Below are 23,274 nucleotides of genomic sequence, written 5' to 3' on the forward strand. Positions count from 1 at the left end.
TAAACAGACCCGGGCCCCGTGGTGATAGAATCGGACCCGACCCGGACCCTAATTGACCATAATAAATATGGATCCGTCCCCGTATGGGTCTCGTGTCGGGTCCCGGGTCCTAGGGTCCGAGTAGACCCGTGAAGACCTCTACAAGCAATTACAAATTTACGTTTAACGCAAGTTTAATCATTTCGTTTTGTGTGGTTTTGTTTGTTTGTATGTATGTATGTATGTATGTATGTATGTATGTATGTATGTATGTATGTATGTATGCATGTATGCATGTATTTGTGTGTGTGTGTGTGTGTGTGTGTGTGTGTGTGTGTGTGTGTGTGTGTGTATGTACGTATGTGTGTATGTAGTATGTGTGTGTGTATCATTGATAGTATAATAGTGTATGTATGTGTATATACAGTATGTATCACTCAGGAGACGCACTAATTTTGTTGTAGAGCTTTCTAATGACAATAAAGGATTTCTAATCTAATCTAATTCTAATTCTAAAGATACAAAAAAAAAATCATCGCTAATGGCAGCTTCAAAACAAAAATATAGGTATCGGCCTTGAAAAACCCATATGATTGAAACCCTACTAACCCGACTATTGTTGATCTTGAAGAAGGCCGGAGGACCGAAACATCATTCAATTAAAGAAATGCATATGGAGCCAGAGTGTGCGACGCTTTTTCCAACATTAAGTTTGCTTCCAGTGGTAGGCACCTCACCGCAGCTTTTGGTGTGCGTGACTTTTCCTTTTATAAAACCCTACTACACACATGCTCTACCAAATAGTAAATATTTTCCACACATAAAAATACTATCATTCACAGCACTGGCATTGTGGACCTGCAAGAAACACTCCAGCACTTATACACTCCATGTTTCCCGGTCCCACCTGAGCCTCGGCACCCAGGTTCTTCTGAGCATTGATCCGGAGGGCCAGCCTCTTGGCCATCTCCAGTTTCTGGATGTTTCCGGCGGAGGGAGCCCCGAGGCTGGTCAGCCCCCCAGCAGCGGCTGCCGCCGCGGCCATGGCGCCCGTGGCACCGCCGGCCACACCGGGAGCAGACAGGTCCTTCACCCTCTTCTTGGAGTTGAACATGCTCTCGATTTGCTCGTCAATCTGAGAGGGAGGGAGGTATGGCAGGTGATATTAGGTTGGAAGGCTGGGGGAACCAAGGTCCCTTTTGTGACTAAGTAAAATGTGGAACTGGTCTTCAATTATATGGATAATATTGAAGCAGCTGGATAACATTTATTTCCAAATAATTATTTTGTTGTTCCAAATTTCCCATCTTTCTCCTCTCAGCACTCTCTACTGTGTACCATCCAATTAACTAAAAAGGCAATTAAATATACTCTAAAATTATAATAATTCATATTTGTATACTGCACAGTGTTGAGTATATGATCTTTATATATACAGTATGTCAGGGGTCGCCAATTACTTTTCACCAAGGCATTTTAACACATTCACTGGCAGCCATTTTTTTTTTACTGTAGGTAGGTTCTGCCAGAGGGTTTTTTTGAGGATTCTGGCTCATCTTTCAAGACCCGAGGATTCTTTTCTGCTAAGATTTTGTGAACACACAATATCTCAAAACAACTAATAGAATGTGTGCTTTCTCTGTCTAAAAGAGTTAGTTTGTAGAGTTAGTAGTTATGTAAGCATTAGCAGTTGAATACAGCATGGTTTCAGCGTCAGAAAAATTATTCAGAGATAAACGGCTTTTTGTGAAATTCGATAGAACAGTCACTTTAACCATTCATTTTTGGCATCAGTAAGACCTAAACAATAGTTTTGAACAGTAATTTCCTCCATAACAGCAGGAAACTCCCCTCTGCTTCCAACTCCTCCCTCCGTGGGCGTTCTTCTTGGCTGCAGCGGCCGTGTCACAAGCTTGTCACCAGTCTCACTGCTTTGCTGCTGCTGTGCGGCTGTGCCTGTCTGCGCGGCCGCTCTTTGAGGAAGTCTGGTTGGACTCGCTCGCTTCTTGGAGTTTTGGTTGAGAGCTTTGATGAAGCTTTTGCGATTCTGGTCATATTTATGCTGCGTGTTTCAAAGTGTGTTCCATCCGTAATCTATTATGCAAATTTGCAATCCCGCACTGCCAGCAATCAGCGCGAAAACGAAAGCGTTTTCGCCAATCCATTCTACAGTATGAGAATGGTTTCATCGCGCGTTCCCCTGCAGTTTTGGCTCTGCTTTGGAGGGCACTGTCGCCACTTAGTGGGTCGGTGGAATGGGTTGTACACGTTGTACACGTCCAATACTTATATAAGAGATGTAAAAGGGTTAGATGCACATCCCACGGTCAAAAAAATAATAATAATTTTTTTGACGTATTAATACGTCGTTGGCAGTGAACGGCTGGATTTTTTTTTGACGGATTAATACGTCATTGGCAGTGAACGTGTTAAGCAAGATTTAGAGGAATAACTCATTTTAAATTAACAGTTGTGATGTCATTATTCAGTCTTAACCACCAATATTTGATCCTTTTCTCACCACCTGCTCTATGGAGGACCAGGAGAGTCTTACGCTAATGAATAGAGTGTCCCCTTAATAATTATCCAATCGTACAATTAAAAAGAGTAATTTCAAAAAGGATTCACAAATGACGTATTAATACATCATTAAAAAGTCGTATTTGGAAAAGGAACTTCAAAAACATCCATTAAACAGTGTATTTCAAAATGGAATTACGAATACATCATTTAAAACATAATTTAATACATTGTTTCCTTATTCCTATTCGAAATAACCATTTGGAATTGTATTTGAAGTGACTATATTAAATCCCTGATTCGAAATAATGATTGGAAATGCCATTTACCCATTGCATGACACTTTTGGCCTTAGCCTAGAAAAACTGTGTAAAACAATGCAAATTAGACATGTACTTTAATTTTAAATTTGACATACCTTGTAGGCCCTGGAGAGTCTTAAGCTAATGAATAGAGTGTTCCTTTAATAATTATCTAATCGTACAATTAAAAAGAGTAATTTCAAAAAGAATTCACAAATGACGTATTAATACATCATTAAAAAGTCGTATTTGGAAAATGAACTTCAAAAACATCCATTAAACAGTGTATTTCAAAATGGAATTACGAATACATCATTTAAAACATCATTTAAACAGTGTATTTCCAAATGGAATTACGAATACATCATTTAAAACATCATTTAATACATCATTTCCTTATTCCTATTCGAAATAACCATTTGGAATTGTATTTGAAGTCACTATTTCAAAACCAATTCAAAAAACCGATTGGAAAACCATTTCGTTTTAACATGACACTTTTTTGCTCTTTGTCCCCAGCCAAACAGTGTCAATCGTGAATTGAGCCCCCTAATGCAAATGAGCCATGTAACAGGCTCTCTGATTGGCTAGAGAGCTTTGAGGCGCGAAAGAGCCTGGCTCAGTGGACTGCCTCTCTAGCCAATCAGAGAGCCTGTTACATGGCTCATTTGCATTAGGACCATGGATTCACGATTGACACTGTTTGGCTGGGGACAAAGAGCAAAAAAGTGTCATGTTAAAACAAAATGGTTTTCCAATCGGATTTTTGAATTGGTTTTGAAATAGTGACTTCAAATACAATTCCAAATGGTTATTTTGAATAGGAATAAGGAAATGATGTATTAAATTATGTTTTAAATGATGTATTCGTAATTCCATTTTGAAATACACTGTTTAAATGATGTTTTAAATGATGTATTCGTAATTCCATTTTGAAAAACACTGTTTAATGGATGTTTTTGAAGTTCCTTTTCCAAATACGACTTTTTAATGATGTATTAATACGTCATTTGTGAATTCTTTTTGAAATGACTCTTTTTAATTGTACGATTAGATAATTATTAAAGGAACACTCTATTCATTAGCTTAAGACTCTCCAGGGCCTACAAGGTATGTCAAATTTAAAATTAAAGTACATGTCTAATTTGCATTGTTTTACACAGTTTTTCTAGGCTAAGGCCAAAAGTGTCATGCAATGGGTAAATGGCATTTCCAATCGTTATTTCGAATCGGGGATTTAATATAGTGACTTCAAATACAATTCCAAATGGTTATTTCGAATAGGAATAAGGAAACGATGTATTAAATGATGTTTTAAATGATGTATTCGTAATTCCATTTTGAAATACACTGTTTAATGGATGTTTTTGAAGTTCCTTTTCCAAATACGACTTTTTAATGATGTATTAATACGTCATTTGTGAATTCTTTTTGAAATTACTCTTTTTAATTGTACGATTGGATAATTATTAAGGGGACACTCTATTCATTAGCGTAAGACCCTCCTGGTCCTCCATACTGCTCTCCCTGCAGGGCTTGAAATCATCCACCTGCCAATATGGCTGCTAGATTTTAAAGTTACCAGCCAATTAGAATTTCCACTAGCCCATTTTTTTTCTTGAAATAAACCAGAATATGAGTGGGTTAAATTTAAGCATAAGTATCAGGAGGCGAGCTGACAGATGAGACACACTGCTCACTGCTCTGCACCAGTGTTTGTTTAGAGGGGGAGGGGCTCATAGCCAGGTAAATACGGAGAGCAGCGCGTATCTTGGTGCAGTGTAATTTTTCTTTTCTGGCGCGGGCCACACAGGGGGGCCATATCCACCTTATTTTTGAATGCCCCGCTGTAAAATAATTAGTTAAGTTATCCTTTATTTATCCCATGGGGAAATTCATCCTCTGCATTTGACCCATCCTCTACTAGGAACCTTCCTAGAACTAGGAGCAGTGAGCAGCCACAGTGCAGCGCCTAGCGACCAACTCCAGTTATTTTTGCCATTGCCTTAGTCAGGGGCACTGACAGCAGTATTAACCCTAACATGTCTTTAGGTGGTGGGAGGAAACCGGAGAACCCGGAGAAAACCCACACGAACATGGGGATAACGTGCAAACTCCACACAGAAAGGACCTGGGACAGACCGGGGTTCGAACCCGGGACCTTCTTGCTGTGAGGCAACAGTACTAACCACTGAGCCACCTGAGTCAGGCACAAGGGTACAAGGTCCGGTTTAACGTGACTTGATTGTTGCAGCTTGTGCATTCCCTCGTGCGCAAGCTGCAACAATCAAGTCACGTTAAGTCTGAGTTTTAACAAGTCGTTAAAACTCCGACGCTGGGCAGGGTGGGGGAGTTGCTTGTCACAATAAATAAAACTGGTTTGATGATTTATTTGAGGGAATGTAATAATTGTATCTATCAAATCCGCTATTTCTGTTGCTCTTTGAGCAAATCTGGATATTTATCAATGAGATTTTTGCCAAGCTGGACCTGATTTGCTCCGTTCGCCTGCAGCTTTGAAACATCGTTTACAGACGGGTGTCAAGCTGTCAGCAACATAACGGGGAGGGGGGGCTGGTGGTGGCTGGGAGGATTACACGGGAAGAAGCACCCATAAGGCATCATGGCAGCTAGAAATAAAGTGGATAGACCGTTTTCACAGGGCCATTTTGTGTCGAAAAGGCACAATAAACACAGGTGCAATCAAAACACTAATGAGGGTTTCCAAATTCCAATCGTGGAAGTTTGAAACCCTCATTAGTGTTTTGCTTGCACCTGTGTTTACCCTGCCTTTTCGACACAAAATGGTCCTTGTGAAAAGGGTCCATTGTTTTTGTGCTGGTTTATTATTCTTGTTGTTGTTCATCTGCCTAACCTAACCGTAACTCCGCACCTGTTTGTCTGATGATCGTGGAACTTGGCACATATATCAAGGAGGCTGAACTATAATTGGTGAAAATAGGCGGGGCCTATGTAGTCATAGACAGATATTGGTAACTATTACCAGCTCATAAATATTTATCGAATCGGCCTGATAGGGGCGCTGTTATTACAGGTTAAAATTTCCCAACTTTGAAAGGCCGTAACTCCAATTTTCAACCATTTTTTCCCCACATGTTCACCTGTGTTCTACAAATTTGCCTCCAGGACTATTAGGGGTTAAATTTGGCTTGAACCCTTGCTATTGCCGCTTGCGGCTATATTTTAAACTTGTATTACTAATGGTATGACTGTGTGTCAAAGCAGAGGTTGAATCACACATGGCATGGTTACTCACATCCAAGGCTCCATCCTCATCATCGGAGTCCTGCAGTCCCAGAGCGGCTTTCTGCAGCTTCTTCCTCTCGTTGGCAAGAGCGTGTTCCGTCTCGTCAAACTTAAAGCCTTTTCCTGAGAAGCCACTGCTGCTCTTGATGGTTTTACCCTCCTGGATGGACAGATGAAGGAAGAGTAGAGGAGAGGAGAACAGAGGAGAGGAGAGGAGAACAGAGGAGAGGAGAACAGCGGAGAGGAGAGGAGAACAGAGGAGAGGAGAGGAGAAAGGGGAGGAAAGAGTGGGAGAGAGAGACAGACAAAAAGTGAAGAACTTGTACTTAATTTTGACTATTTTTTTTCTCTCTTTTAAAGGTGCACTAGGCAAGATTTTTTTCTCTTAACACATTGACTGCCAGCCGTTTTTTTTTTGCTGTAGGTAGCTTTTGCCAAGCCGTTTTTTTGAGGATTCTGGCTCATTTTACAAGAGCCGAGGATTCTTTTCTGCTTGGAGTTTGTCAACACAAAGTTCACAAAAGTACTAATAGAATGTGTGCTTTCTCTGTCTAAAAGAGTTAGTTTGTAGAGTTAGTAGTTATGTAGATATTAGCCGTTGAGTACAGCATGGTTTTAGCGTCTGAGAGTGAAAGCTGAGATAATCGCAGTTTTGTGAAATTCAATCAAACAGGCAGAACAGTCACTTTAACCATTTATTTTTGGCATCAGTGAGAGATCAGACATCCAAACAATATAGTTCCGAACGCCCTCTCCTTCAACTCCTCCCTCCGTGGGCGTGTCTAGTGGCTTTCAGCCTGCGTTTGTCACAAGCGAGTGCTCTGCTGCTGGGAGTTTGAGCAGCCTCCCTCCCTGGCAGCGAGTTTGAGCAGCCTCCCTCCCTGGCTTGGGTTTGAGAGCCCCGATGAAGCCCCGTGCGACTCTAGGCTTTATGCTGCTCACCCAGTCCATTTCTGGAACCCCCCACCGCAGCAGCGCGAAAGCGTCCCCGCCTACAGTATGAGAATGAGGCTCGTTCGTTTCTGACTGTAAAATCGCCAAGCCATTTCCTTGAGAATGGAGGAAGCAGCCGCGGGAGGCGGCTGCTTTTGGTTGACTTTCTCTCTGTCGGGAGAGGACCGTCGCCACCTAGCTGGTCGGTAAAATAGATTATACACATTCAATACTTCCAATATCTCCATAGGAGACGCGGGGGGCATTGATCCACGTAGCACCGTCAAAAAAAATAAATCTGGATTTTTTTTTTGACGTATTAATACGTCAGTGGCAGTCAACGTGTTAAGAGTGTCACAAATTGGGGCTGCAACGGAGAAGACCTACTAGGCTACTACACCCCTACTAGAGAGGCTATAGATTCACCTTATTTACCCAAATTAATTTCAGGTATTGGATATAGTCAGTGGTGGGGAATCTTCTCGGTACAAAGAAAGTGACAAATTTAAACTTAGGGGCAAAATGTAAAACCTTCACCTAAACCACAGACAGAGCACTTGTTTAAGTGTTCTGTCCAGAGAAAACTGGACTCACCAAAAATAGCTGATCACCACCTCCACCCATCAGTATTTATGTAAGGGATAATGTATTGTGAGCCGGTGATTACTGGCGAAATAATGACCGACAGGTGAATGATTGAGCCCGACGCGCAGCGGAGGGCTTAATCATTCACCTGAAGGTCATTATTTCCAGTAATCCCAGTAATCCCGCTTAGAACATGGCCTACAACTAAATTATTTCAGTAATCTGACAAAAATAATTATTCAAATAGATTTTTTAATAGCGTTTTCAACGACAAAGCGGTTTCATTCGTAATTGGCACACAAGACACCACAGCTGCAACTGGTTGGCCTAATTAGTAGTGTCTGCAGAAAAAAATGCTCTTATCAACTGATTAATCCAGGTGTGGCAGAGCAGCGGTCGGTTGTCGAGAAATAATGACCGGTGAATCTTGTTGATTGACCAATCAGAATCGAGTATTCAAGAGAGCCGTGTTCTAATTATTAATAAAATGTATTTTATTTAAGTATTTTTTATTGCAAAGTACCACACATATAGGAATACAAGATGAGTAACACATTTTTCATATTTTCACCCATCCCGCCACCCCCGCCCCAACCCTTCCCTACAGGATTAAATTATGTTTACATGAAATGACAAAATGAAAATAATCATACTGTTGGACTGAACAAGGACACAAGCACATAATTTCCAAAGCATTGAATCCAAGTTACATGAACTGAAATTAAATAAAATGACTCGCTCATAATCAGTTACCTTTTTAAGATCTTCCAAACACCCAAGGTATATTTGAATCATTGACATGTTGCCTATACCCCTGCTCCGCTTAAATTGATTGAGTAAATTTACCACAAAAGTAATAGTAAATTAACATATAAATAAAATAAAACTAGAACGACCGCACCGCGGATATATGCCTCTGCCAAAAAGAGAACAGTCGACATCCATGTCTGCCCAGACTTTGACGTTTGAGCAAAATGTGAAGAAATTCCATCAAGGCGTTACTGAGGTATGGCGTTACCGAGCTTGAAAATGGCGTTTGTGAGGTCACAGTGACCTTGACCTTTGACCACCAAAATGTAATCAGTTCATACTGGAGTCCAAGTGGACGTTTGAGGCAAATTTGATGAAATTCCATCAAGGTGTTCCAGAGATATCGCGTTAACAAGCATGAAATGAGCAGTCGTGAGGTCACAGTGACCTTGAACTTTGACCTCCAAAATCGAATCAGTTCATCCCTGAGTCCAAGTGGACATTTAAGGCAAATTCGAAGAAATTCCATCAAGGCATTCCTGAGATATCGCGTTAACGAACTTGGAAATGGCGTTCGTGAGATCACAGTGACCTTGACCTTTGACCACCAAAATCTAATCGGTTCATCCTTGAGTCCAAGTCGACGTTTGAGGCAAATAAGAAGAAATTCCATCAAGGCGTTCCTGAGATATCGCGTTAACGAACTTGGAAATGGCGTTCGTGAGGTGACCTTGAACTTTGACCTGGCTTTGACCACCAAAATCGAATCAGTTCATCCTTGAGTAAATTGGTGTGAGTGGAGACGCATTTATTAAATGCTGTTATTTGGATTTTTATTTGGATTGTTTAAAATATCGTTACTTTCTATAAGCTAAACCAGCCTTTTATCATTTTGTTTTAAGAAAAAAGCAATGTCTTTTGATTGTTACATTTGTTTTTAAGTAATTGAAGCAGTACTGTTTTTAAAGTTTTCATATTTTTTTAAATAATTATAAAGATAATATTGTATATTAAGATAATCATACTCTGAAAGTTTCATATCAGCACAGAACTACTTTGCACACACACTCATATTACCGCTTTCTGCTGGTCTTTGAAGGAGGCCCAGAGCTGCTCCAGTTCGGGAGGGACAGGGGAGCCAGACAGCTCCAGGGCCTTGATGATGTCACCGGCATTGCGAACCTGGTCATGTGTGATGAAGGTGTAGGCGAAGCCCTGAGGACGACACAAGCCGGAGAGGAGGATTTTAACAGATTACTTTTGTGTCAGTGTTGTGCAACTGCTCAAAATTCAATTATTTGAAGCAGTGGGATAACATTTAATTTCACTTTTTTTTTTACTGGCTCACAGTCTTTGTTGCATGTAATTTTCTTGTCTCTCTTCTCTCACCTGTAACATCCAATGGCCTAAAACCTTTACCAAGTCATACGTATTCTGTATATACCCTCGCTACGAACTGTCAAATTAATTTAGAGCCATTAACAGGAGCTAACCAGTCCATTTCAGGTCATAAAAATGACCGCTGTGTCTAAAAATGCTCCGTCAGCACGCTCAACTCTGTACGAATAAAAGATTTTGAGTTGAATTTGAACTGACGGACCTTGTTGCCGGCTCGTCCCGTGCGTCCGGCCCGGTGGACATAGTCTTCATAGTGGTTGGGACAGTTGTAGTTGATCACCAGGATCAGCTGCTTGATGTCCAGGCCTCTGGCTGCCACTGACGTGGCCACCATCAGACGACAAGCTCCATTCTTAAAGTCGTTGATGACGCTGTCTCTGTCATACTGGTCGATGCCTAGGAGGAGGAGAGGATGGAAATATACAGTATGAAAGATCAAAGACTTGGGAGTGCTACTTGGTAGTAGAAAGCAATCAACAGGCACTCTTCAGAATGGGCACTGCAAGAATGTATTAACAACCAAATAAGGTCCAAGGCTGTGATAACAAAAGTAAACAATAACAGTAAAAAAAGTAAAAAGCCATTTATTGTACATTGGTAATCTGTAAAGTTGAAATTGACCCTCCCCCATTTTAGCTCAATTGATGCTTGTTTGGGAAGTTTGGGAAGGCTCTTAGTCTTAACCCTAAGGCAAAACTAAAAATGTTTGTTGTGACTATTGAAAAGACAATCATCCCACTTAACTGTGGTACTAACTACAGATCAGTGTACAGTTTGAATGTGGTACTAACTACAGATCAGTGTACAGTTTAACTGTGGTACTAACTACAGAGCAGTGCACGGGTTAACGGTGGTACTAAATACAGAGCACAGTGTACAGTTTAATTGTGGTACTAACTACAGAGCACAGTGTACAGTTTAACTGTGGTACTAACTACAGAGCACAGTGTACAGTTTAACTGTGGTACTAACTACAGATCAGTGTACAGTTTAACTGTGGAACTAACTACAGAGCAGTGTACAGTTTAACTGTGGTACAAAATACAGAGCACAGTGTACAGTTTAACTGTGGTACTAACCACAGAGCAGTGTACAGTTTAACTGTGGTACTAAATACAGAGCACAGTGTACAGTTTAACTGTGGTACTAAATACAGAGCAGTGTACAGTTTAACTGTGGTACTAACTACAGAGCACAGTGTACAGTTTAACTGTGGTACTAACTACAGATCACTTTACTTTACTTTACGTCATTTAGCAGACGCTTTTGTCCAAAGCGACTTACAATGCAATACAATACAGTGCAGTACAATATACAATCAAAGAATACACATTATCAGCAACAATACAGAAAAATATATCAAGCAATGAACAAGGTAAAAAACAACAAATACTTATAAAAGTATCACTTATAAAGACACAGCAAACAATAAGCACGGTTAGGGCTGCACGATTATGGCAAAAATCATAATCACGATTATTTTGATTGATATTGAGATCACGATTATTTAACACGATTACTCATTGACATTGAGAACATCATGAATTTATTCAACATTTACACTGCCTTTTTATTTAACATTGGATGTCTTTGGATTTTAGATATAATTGAAAATAAATAAGTGAAAATAAATAATAAAAGTGCAAAGATTTAGAAATAAAATAAAAACTAAAATAAATATACAGTATAGGCCTACTATGTTGCAGTGAACTGCCACAACCAACTGCAACTATTAATCTACATTCAATATGTTGGTAAACATCTGAACTAGTAGTCCTTAAACCTCAAAACTAACCAAATGAGAACACTAGTAACGTTCGTTTACATTACATTAAATTACTAATTTGGCAGATGCTTTTATCCAAAGCAACTTACGTCGTTTAGGTTCATAATAGGCTATTGTTAATGTTTATCTGTGAGCTCGTTAGCTGTTGAATATGCGGTCGCATTGTAAAGTGTCCTGAATCGATGACTGTATGCGGTGGCAGTAACTAGATGGGGCTTTGTATTTTTGTTCGTTTAGCGTTTATTGCTTGGTCATAGACCACTTTGTGAGTGGATTTCAAGTGATAGGTTGTGTTGCGAGGTGCAGCCACGACCGCGCATATCTTGCACTGTTTGTTCCAAGTCTGTGGCTGTGATTGACAGCAAAACTCGCATCGCAATTCCGTGCTGTATATTCGCATCGCTCTTGATGTGTGGACCTTCAAACTCGGCGAAAGTAACCATAGTGTTTCCACCCCACATACGTTGTTTTACCTCTCCTCTCGACCAGCGGCTCTCTTTCTGTGACTTCTCTCATCTTATTCTTGTGCTACCACGAAATAAGCGGGGAACAGAAGTGCCGTGGCTCTCTGTTCACATGACAGTCATTCCCAACTCGAGCGGTGTGTGTGTGTGTTTTGGGCTTTGGGGGAGGGGCCGAGCACACCGCTGCAAAGGAAAGGGTGCACTCGATTTACAACACAAGACAGAACGAGAGTGACAAGAGCCGCAAAATCGTTGTATGTCGATTATCTTGTTTTCGTAATCGTGGACAGCCCAAATCGTAATCATGATTAAAATTCGATTAATCGCCCAGCCCTAAGCACGGTGAACAATCGACAACTGAAAAGTAGCACTCTACTGTAGCGCTTTCAGCGTTCTACTGAAAGGTCTGATCCGGAAGGGCCAAAATATAGTCCAAATAGGTGAGTCTTAAGTCTCCGACGGAAAATAGGCAGTGTTTCAGCTGAACTGACCGAAAGGGGGAGCTCATTCCACCATTTTGGCGCTAAAGAGGAAAAGAGTCGGGATCTAGATGAGCGATTTGATGGAGGGGCTAGACGGACAGGACGGGTGGAGGTACGGAGAGAGCTATGCAGTGGTTGGAGCTTGACCATGGACTGTAGATATATAGGGGCTGACCGGTGGAGTGCCCTGTAAGCCAGTACCAGAGACTTGAATCTGATGCGTGAAAGAATGGGAAGCCAGTGGAGTTTATGGAGGAGGTGAGTGACGTGAGAGAATTTGGGCAGGTTATATACCAGACGGGCTGCAGAGTTTTGGATTAATTGAAGAGGTCGGATAGCAGAAGCAGGTAACCCTGCCAACAGAACATTGCAATAATCCATGCGGGAGAGAACCAATGCCTGGACCAGGAGTTGAGTCGCCTCTATTGAGAGACAGGACCGAATCCTACGGATGTTGTAGAGTGAAAATCTGCAGGCGCGGGCAGTGGCTGCGATGAAGGCTGAGTTTGATAGCTGGTTATCCAGGATTACGCCAAGGTTTTTTACTGTTTGAGAGGGCAGTATGGTAGTGTTTTCAATGGAGATGGAGAGGTCACTGAGAGGACAGTCTTTAGCCGGGAGGAAGAGGAGCTTAGTTTTATCAATGTTCAATTTGAGATGGTGTGCGGACATCCAGGCTGCAATGTCATTGAGGCAGGAGGCAAGGCGGGCTACAATTTGGGTGTCAGAGGGGGGGAAAGAAAGGAAAAGTTGCGTGTCATCGGCGTAACAATGGTAAGAGAAACCGTGAGAGGCTATCACATGGCCGAGCGATCTGATGTACAAAAGAAAAAGGAAAGGGCCCAGGACTGAGCCCTGGGGTACACCAGTGGTAAGAGTGGAGGGTCGAGAAAGGGCACCTCGCCATAACACCTGGTATGAGCGATCGGAAAGATAAGAAGTAAACCAAGAAAGTGCAGAACCAGAAACACCCAGGTGAGAGAGAGTAGAGAGAAGGATTTGGTGATTTACGGTGTCAAAAGCTGCTGATAGATCTAGAAGAACAAGGACAGAGGAGAGGGATGAGGATTTGGCAGAATGTAAGGCATGAGTGACTGAGAGGAGGGCTGTCTCGGTGGAGTGATATGGCTTGAAACCTGATTGTAGGGGATCTAATAGATTGTTCTGGGAGAGATAAAGTGAGAGTTGATCTGAGACTGCACGTTCGAGGGTTTTGGATATGAAGGAGAGAAGGGACACGGGAAGTGGTTTGACTCTAGCGGTCTTGAGGAGAGTGGGAACAGAACCAGAGGACAAGGATGAATTGATGAAGGAAGTGAGAAAATGGGAAATATCAGAGGATAGCCTGGAGGAGAGAGGAGGGGATAGGATCGAGGGGGCAGGAGGTAGCACGGTTGGACATAATAAGTTTGAGTACATCTTCAGGGGAGAGGGGACAGAAGGAGGCAAGACCAGTGGGGGGGGTCGGAGAGTGTGTGCTGGTGACGGAGAAACTGCTGTTGGTGACTGGAGGGGGGAAAGCAGAGCTGATGTCATCTACCTTCTTGGTGAAGAAGGTCATGAAATCGTCGGCAGTGAGGGAAGGGGGGGGGGGGGGGGGTGGAGGGTTAAGCAGAGTGGAAAAAGTAGAAAACAGTTTACTAGGGTTTGAGGCGGAAGACTGGATTTCTGAGATGTAGAAAGAGGACTTAGCAGCTGAGATAGAAGAGGTGAAATTTGAATGGAGGAGGTGGTAGGCAGAGAGGTCAGTGGGGAGAAGAGACTTTTTCCATTTTCGCTCGGCTGCCCGAAGCTCAGCACGACTGGTACGCAGAGCCCCGGACAGCCAAGGAGCAGGAGGGGAGGTTCTGGCAGGTTTGGTGATGAGGGGACAGAGGGAGTCGAGAGCGGAGGAGAGAGAGGAAAGAAGTGCAGCGGAGGCTAGGTTGGTGGAGAGACAGGAGAATTGCTCTACTGAGGGAAGGATGGAGAGAACAGTAGAAGAGAGGGCTGAGGGTGAGAGGGTTTGTAGGTTACGCCGAGTGGTGAGTTGTGAGTAGGTGCAGGGGGGGGAATGGGGAGAGAGATGGGAAGGGAAAAGGTTACAAAATGGTGATCTGATACGGGGAGCGGAGTGACAGTGAGGTTGGAAGTGCAGCAAGAGCGTGAGAAAACAAGGTCGAGCAGATTTCCGGCTTTATGAGTGGGAGGAGATAGGGACAGAGAGAGATCAAAAGATGAGAAAAAACTAGTGAACAAAGAGGTCTGAAGTGTCGTGGCCGGGATATTGAAGTCCCCTAACAGGATGAGCGGTGTGGCATCTTCAGGATATATGGAGAGGAGGGTGTCTAATTGCTCTAGAAAATCACCAAGCTGACCAGGTGGGCGGTAAATGACTATGATGCTAAGTTTAATGGGTAGGGATACAGTGACAGAGTGAGCTTCGAAGGAGGAAAGAGAGAGATGGGAAAGAGGGGTGACTGTGTATGTCCATTTAGGTGATATAAGAAGCCCAGTGCCCCCCCCTCGGCCAGAGGCTCGGGGGGTGTGTGAGAATGAAAAGGCAGAGGAGAGAGCAGCTGGGGTGGCAGTATTTTCTGGAATAATCCAGGTTTCCCTGAGGGCGAGAAAGAGGAGAGATTGAGAGAGGGCGTGACCGGAGATTATATCGGTGTACAGTTTAACTGTGGTAATAACTACAGATCAGTGTACAGTTTAACTGTGGAACTAACTACAGAGCACAGTGTACAGTTTAACTGTGGTACTAACTACAGAGCACAGTGTACAGTTTAACTGTGGTACTAACTACAGAGCAGTGTACAGTTTAACTGTGGTACTAACCACAGAGCACAGTGTACAGTTTAACTGTGGTACTAACTACAGATCAGTGTAGTTTAACTGTGGTACTAACTACAGAGCACAGTGTACACTTTTTTAAGGAATAGAACCACAGCCTCTCTAATATAAACTAACTAGGGCTCGGCCGCTCGTCCTCGCCTGTGCCAGCAGCTGTCCTGCCCTTGGGGTCAGTAGCTCTCCTGGCCCATGAAGTTGACTTTTTCTAGTCCTTTTCTCAGGAGCTCGAGTTGATGATTCTTCTATAAATAGGTCACAATGACATCAATTTCATTGTGACATCATCAGTGACATCATTTGTGCTGTCATAGCCTTGAAACACAGGCTGGTGCCTTGAGTGATACCACGGATGATGTCATCAGTTATGACATAAGACTGTACAATGTCTATGACATCAGTGGCACAAAGGCTGAAACAGACAGAGTTTGCTGACTCATCACTGATGACATCACATCAAAGTAGGGCTGGCACGGATCAGAAAACCCACGGATCGGATTTTGAGCCACGGATCACGGATTTTTCGGATGAGCAAAAAATATATATATACCGTAAATTCCGGACTATAAGCCGCGGCTTTTTTCCCGTTTTTTGGCCTTTTTTGGCCCCTGCGGCTTATATAACGGTGCGGCTTATCTGGATTTTTTCCAAAAAAAAAAAAAAAATCTCTCTTTTTTAGCACTCTTTCTAACTATAAATCCACTTCTGTTTTAATTTCCTCTCTTGCCCTCTTTTAACAACATAACATAACATAACATAACACAACACAGGTAAGCAGAAAGAAAAAGACGAAAGAAAGAAAGAAGCAATCACCGCCATGAATGAGGAAATGACTCACCTGCTGGAGGCTGGAGATACACGGCTTGGGCTAAACTTTTACTCCGTGAAACACTATCGATTAAGTCCGACATCGCTCAGAGGTTTGAGCAGCTTGAAAACAAGTTTGAAAACGTGCAGAAGTCCATCCACTCACTCACTAAAGAAAATAATGCAACCGTGAACAGAGTTTCTAATGCGGAAAAGCGCATCAGCGCACTGGAGGACAAAAACAACACAGTGAGTCCGAAAGTGGATAAAATGCAAAAACATCGAAACGCTGCACACGCAGGTTGATGACTTAATCAGCAGGAGTAAAAGAAATAACATTCGCCTGATCAATGTAAAAGAGGGAGCTGAGATTGGTGACATGGACGCTTTCGTGGCAAAATCCTGTGTTACATCCTGGACCTGAAGGAAGGCGAGAAACCACCAGAGGTGGACAGGGCACACCGGGCGCCTCGGCCACGTCCAGACCCCGGCCTGCCACCGAGGGCCATCTTCATCTGCCTACTCCGCTGGCCCGACCGTCAACTCATCCTCCAGGCTGCGGGGAAGAAGCCCCTCACCTGGGAGGGTACGCGCTTTTTAGTCCGGCAGGACCTCTCCGCGTTGGTGCAACAGAAACGCGCAACATACAACAGCATCATCGAAAAGGCATGTTATATAAGTCAATGGATATCGCTTTGGCGTACTGTACCCAGCGAGACTCGTCATAACCATTGATGGACAGCGGCGGAACAAGAGCTCAAAGTGAAACTGCCGAATATCTTTTGAGTTGGACTGGTCAATAGTACTGTGAGTAACTAAAATAAAAAAATAAAAAACGGAATTCTCTCTTCTTTAGCACTCTTTCTAACTATAAATCCACTTCTGTTTTAATTTCCTCTCTTGCCCTCTTTTCACCACACCGCGGACACTGTGTGCACTGTAAAAAAAACAAAAAATACCATTAAAACACCCGCGGCTTATAGTCCGGTGCGGCTTATATAAGAAAAAAATAGTCAACTTTGAAGGTGTGGCTTATACACCGGTGCGGCTTATAGTCCGGAATTTACGGTATATCAGATTTTTTCTCTCAAAATTAGATTTTCGATTAGATTTTTTAATACTATTATACTTCTCTAACCATTTGTTGCCATGCACAGCTGAAAAAATATTTTTTTCTCATAAGTGACACAATTTATGCTTTTACTCTTAAAGGGATAGTTCGGTTTGTTTGAAGTTGGGTCCTATCAGCTAGTCACATACACTAACGTAATTAGGTACAGTGTTCTGGACGCTGAGCGCAGTGTCTAACGAGATCCGGCACCCAGAGGAGCAGCCTCGCGCAGCCTCACCAGCTTTTTCTCTCTCAGTACTGGGGGTCAACAACTAAAACGTAATTTAGCCACCTAAAACACCTAAAACAACGCCCACCTAAACAAATCGATATCTGTGTACATGCACGCTCTATTTTGACAATTTTCAGCGCTTTACACAGATATCGATTTGTTTAGGTGGGCGTTGTTTTAGGTGGCTAAATTACGTTTTAGTTGTTGACCCCCAGTACTGAGAGAGAAAAAGCTGGTGAGGCTGCGCGAGGCTGCTCCTCTGGGTGCCGGATCTCGTTAGACACTGCGCTCAGCGTCCAGAACACTGTACCTAATTACGTTAGTGTATGTGACTAGCTGATAGGACCCAACTTCAAACAAACCGAACTATCGCTTTAAGGCAGAACAACCCAACTTCCTGTTTTAGGTGGCACTGCTATGCCTAACTTCCTGGCTGTTGCTTGCTAACCTGCAGTCACTTGACATGGGTACAGACCAGGTGAGTCTGGAAACATAACGTTGATGCTACGTTAAGCTACTCAGTGGCCCCACGTGTTGTTATGTGTCCTAAAGGCAACATTTCACCGTCCGGTGATAATGTGTTCGTGAAAAGTGTGCGCGCGCGCGTGTGTGTTGTGGCACTCGTTATCTTGTGCAGCCCGCAACACGCTGATCGCATTCCTGTGCTTTTCCAGAGGTGTTGAAATAAGTTTGTTGTGATGCTGTCTTTAGTAGCCACTAGCCACAGCCTTCAGAGAGACTTTACAGCGGCGACAAGGGATGAGGAAGCTCACTTGTGCTTGCCATGATGATGCCTGTCTGTGTCTGGGTGCGCTGCAGGCGTTCTCATACACGAACGTTAAATTAAACGAAAGGGGGGGGGGGACCATTGACGTTCCGAACCGCGTTCCGATCCGTGGGGGCTGATCCGTATGGGTGTATCTGTGCCAGCCCTACATCAAAGATCCGGCTCCATCATCACTGATGTCACTATGACATCACTGATCAGTCTTGTCACAATGCCTCCTTGTGTGCTAATTAGCTTAATTAAAAAATCCGGCTCTGTCAGGTCACCCGCACTGGTGCCCTTTACACCCCCTGAAAGTTTCAGCCCGATCGCACTTGAAACGGCGTACCTGTGGCCAGACACAGAATTGAAACATACAAATTGCTTGTTGTGTCTCTTGTTGTTTTTGCACTCATATGCCCTGTTATATTTGTACTATGTTGTAAACGGAGTCCACAGCACAAGAATTACACACGTGATACTTGTACCATGGAGTGACAATAAAAATCTTGAATCTTGAACATATAAATATCGCAGACATACTCTATTTGATAGAGATAGATTGATAGAAGACTTGAAAACCATCTTCCTCTATGAAAGTGGTGAACTGATAGGGAGTCCTGGCGCCATGCACCATGTACCCACAATGTCCTGGGTTAGAAGCTTACCTGGGACCTTTATCGCATGTCATAACATTTTACATAATAATGTAAATTGTTCAATAAAGGGGGAAAAAAGGCAAAGGAACTCCCCTACAGGAAATCAATAAAGCGTCACACAGTGGTGTAGGTGCACCCCTAATCAAAATGAAAGCGGTACCTCCGTGCAGAGACATGCAGGGGTAGGAGGCCTTCATCAGGTCTTTGAGCAGCGCATCGGCGTGTTCCTGCTTATCCACAAAGATGATGACAGAGCCCTTCTCCTGGTAGTGACCCAGTATCTCCAGGAGCTTCAGGAACTTCTTGTCCTCCTCAATCACCAGCTGCAGAAACAAAGAGAGGTGGGGGGGGGGGACTGAATTAAACATTTTTTTCAGTGTAAAATGTCAACACAAGTCCAAATTATAAGGAGGTTCTCGTTAGGGCTGGGCGATTAGGGATGGGGCCGATCCGATCCAATATCAGTATCGGGTGCCGATGTTGGCACTAATTCACGGATCGGAATCGGGAAAAAATATATATATACTGTATATATTATTTTTTTTGCAATTCCAGTGCGGGCCGTAATTTGCACATGTATAATAGTATCCTTCTTTGCCTTGTACATTTTCTTAATTTTGTCTGCTTTTTGCAAGGTATATTTAAAAAAAAAATCTTTAATTGGCCAAATCTTTGCCTATACTGTATATTCAAGAAAAATATTGGTATTGGCATAATATCGGTATCGGCAGATATCCAAATTCAGGTATCGGAATCAGATCGGAAGTGAAAAAATGTGGATCGGTGCATCTCTATGGGCGATATAGCAAAAACTATCGATATCAAATATTTCATATCAGTCGATATCGATAATTATTAGGGGTGTCACGATACACTCAGTTCACGATACACGATATTGGGTTCACGATAACGATACGATATTTTAACAATTTTTTTTGCGATCGATTTGTAAGTTGCATCCTCCACGCTAATTTGAGTAATTTCACCATTTTCATCCTCCGTGTCTGTAACGTCCCTCGTCTGTTCAAACAAAGCAATGAAAACGAGAGCGAGCATGCAATCAGATGCAGATCAGTGCCACCATGTTCAGCTTCTTTTTCTCACGATATGAGATTTCATCTCAACGATACATATTGTCACGTTTTGATATCGCGATATATTGTGGGACGATATATTGTGACGTCCCTAATAATTATTGATCATTTTTACTTAAAAAACACACAAATTGAGTGTTGCAACTGTGTAATAAATATTAGTTTCTGAGATATCGCATTATCGAGTTAGAACATGGCATTCATGAGGTCACAGTGACCTTGAACTTTGATCTTTGACCACCAAAATCTAATCTGTTCATCCTTGAGTCCAAGTGGACGTTTGAGCCATATGTGACAAAATTCCGTCAAGGCGTTCATGAGATATCGCGTTAACAATCTAGAAAATGACTTTTGTGAGGTCACAGTGACCTTGAACTTTGACCACCAAAATCTAATCCGTTCATCCTTGAGTCCAAGTGGGCGTTTGAGCCAAATGTGAAGAAATTCTGTCAAGGCATTACTGAGATATTGCGTTAATAAGCTAGAAAATGGCGTTCGTGAGGTGACAGTGACCTTGAACTTTGACCCCCCAAAATGTAATCAGTTCATCCTTGAGTCCAAGTGGACATTTGAGCAAAATTAGGCAAAATTCCATCAAGGCGTTCCTGAGATATCGCGTTAAAGAAGATCAGACGGATGGACGGAAGGACATACAGACGGACAACCCGAAACCATAATGCCTCAGAGTCCGGCTTGGCTATTGCCAGCGGAAGCATAAAAAGATTCTCTCCATTGGTTTATTCAAGGTTCACTAGAGCTAGACGTTACAGAGTAGTTATGTTTGTTTTAATTAAATTCGATAATGTACAATATGATAATTTCCCTAAAGATCCATTTCACAGTTTTTCTCATGTTTTGGGATAAAGAGTAAATAGTCTAGGCTAGCAACTAATGACTACACAGGTTTCTAATCGATCCATTTTCTTTTCTAGTCTAATTTTGGAAAAACTAAATACAGTCAAAAATAAGGCAATGTAACACAGGGTTCATACACATTTTGACCAATGGATTTCCATGACTTTTCCATGAGTTTAAACATTTTGTAAAGTCTCGGTGTATACATGAAAAATATTCTATGTAATGTAACTACCGTACTAACAGATGACAATAATTGAAAAACTAACATGGAAACTAACATTTAGTACTAAAACACGTTACTAGCCCCAACACTGACGACAACAAAGATCTCTTGAGTAGGGCTGGGCGATATGGACCAAAAATCATAAAATCAGTATTTTTATTCTGAATGGCGAAAGATGATATATCTCGGAATTATCTAGTAAATTGGGCTGGGCGATATGGACTCTTACAAAATATATTTACACAATGTGATTTTTGATAAATAATCATCAGTGAATAATGAATAATGTTAAGTGGGTAAAGGCAAATAATAGAAGAGCTAGAACAGTCTGGTAAGTCATCTAGTCACAATATTGGCCAGCCCTAACCTTGAGTGCCATGCAGAAACACTGAGACACAATTGGCAGAAAAACATTATTAAAGTTGATTATCAATCTGCTTCCTTAACTCATTGAGTGCCAGCCACTTTTGGAGAACGGATGCTCCCAGTGCCAGAGTTTTCAGAGCGTTTTCAGTGATTTCTCGAGGCCCACAGAATATTGTGTGATATTACTATGTAAACACCGAACACGCACAAGAACGAGCTGGCTCTATTGTATCATCAGCAAAAAAAAGTTTATTGATACCATTTTCCGTTCTTTAGTTATGAGCCGGAGAAGATAGGTTGTTTTCAGCGTTTTCAGGCTTTTCAAATTATTAGCTGAGATAATCCGCCTTTTGTGAAATGCAGCATTTCAAGCACATTCACTGAGTCTGAAGATAATATTTTCTGATGTAGTGACGTAGTTGTTGTGTGATGCCCTGCGTGCACCACCCCCCTCCCCCCCTCCCCCCGTAAACTCCTCCCCACACTGCACACAGCCTCACGCAACCATTATATTTTCGGAGTGCTGCGTTTGTGTGCTGCTGTCGGCTCTCAGCGCCACAGCAGGGAAGAGCCAACCCGGATTGCTGAATGGTTTGGCGTCAGGGGCTGCTTTCCTGGCTGCTAATCGGGTGGAGAAACTATACAGACAGACAGACAGACAGACAGGGACAGAGGGGCTCAGTTGTGAGCGCGGATTGACTCCTGTTCGGAGCCAATGTCAGCTCCCGCGACAGAGCAAATGGCTCTGGGAGCATGCATCGGTTTGTCTTTGATCCACGGCTTTTAGGCTGTTTCTCGGACCTGTCTCTAATCTGGACTGCACCGAGCAAGCACTGTCGCCACCTAATGAGTCCGTAAAATAGGTTATACACCTCCAATAGCTACTATAGTTGTACAGGAGCTGCGGAAGGCTTTGATCGACGTCCCACCGTCAAAAAACGCATTGGACGTCGAAGGACGTCCGTGGCACTCTACGTCACTATTTAATTGGACGTCGAAGGACGTCCATGGCATTCAATGAGTTAAATGGTATAAGTGACGATAAATTACTTCGTTTTAGACACGCGCGCACACACACATGCAGCTCGCTGATTGCTGTTGACTGACTGGCATTTATTATGGAGCCGACGTTCTGGTTCACTGTGGATTTATTTAACGCTACCGTAGTTTGACTGTCATCCCTTTACCTCGTCTTTTGTTGAAACGCCAAACTATTCGTATGTCGTAAGGGACGCTAACGTTAGCGTTGGTGGTTTTCCGCTTCACATCAGCATTTTACAACACAGATTGCATTTAGCGCATCGTCCATCTTTCGCGAGCCATAATTGGTACTTATCTTTGAAATGCCACATATTGTTGACGCTGCATTTCCCTTCGACTTTGCTAACTGCTAATGTTACCTCAGCTGCAGCCACAGGCAGATGTAGGCTAGTGTGGGCGTGCCTGTAACTCACTGAATTCACTTCTCACACACAACAGAAACACAGCGACGGTTAACGTTACTTGCCGTGCCAATTTACACTATAGTGAGGTCTCCAGACCATATTTCAAGCAGAAGGCCACTCACGCATAATCGTTGTTTTGCCCCACCCACCTCCCCAGTCCGCCACCAACGAGTCTTGACTCCTGATCCCCCACGGGGGAGGATCTCCTAGCCTATGCAGGTGCCCTCCTCTTGCCTCAAGAGCAGCGCCACTGGCCAATGGAGTCAAGCGCCAACGCTTCGGAGGCCTGCTTCAAGGGGGATGGACTGCCGTGAGCTGCTGCTGCTATGATCGGCCAGAGAGAGAGAGGTGACGTAGAACCCTTGCTATATATATGAGGATTAACTGACGTCATATTTGACGTCATAGCAGACGT

At 42.9% G+C, this 23,274-nt stretch overlaps 1 protein-coding gene across 1 annotated transcript in view; it reads right to left on the reverse strand.

Moving 5' to 3' along the window:
- The window catches only part of ddx46 (DEAD (Asp-Glu-Ala-Asp) box polypeptide 46), a 69,525-nt gene that overhangs the window by 12,198 nt on the left and 34,053 nt on the right, over positions 1–23,274 (reverse strand). Inside the window, exons 16-20 of the mRNA XM_083633318.1 lie at positions 19,034–19,196; positions 9,937–10,130; positions 9,414–9,551; positions 6,079–6,228; positions 887–1,114 (exon numbers count right to left, since the gene is read on the reverse strand). Of these exons, the coding sequence (XP_083489444.1) occupies positions 887–1,114; positions 6,079–6,228; positions 9,414–9,551; positions 9,937–10,130; positions 19,034–19,196 (873 nt within the window). The remainder of the gene's footprint in view (positions 1–886; positions 1,115–6,078; positions 6,229–9,413; positions 9,552–9,936; positions 10,131–19,033; positions 19,197–23,274) is intronic.

This window comes from Poromitra crassiceps (assembly GCF_964638095.1).
Source record: "Poromitra crassiceps genome assembly, chromosome: 1".
NCBI lineage: Eukaryota > Metazoa > Chordata > Actinopteri > Beryciformes > Melamphaidae > Poromitra > Poromitra crassiceps.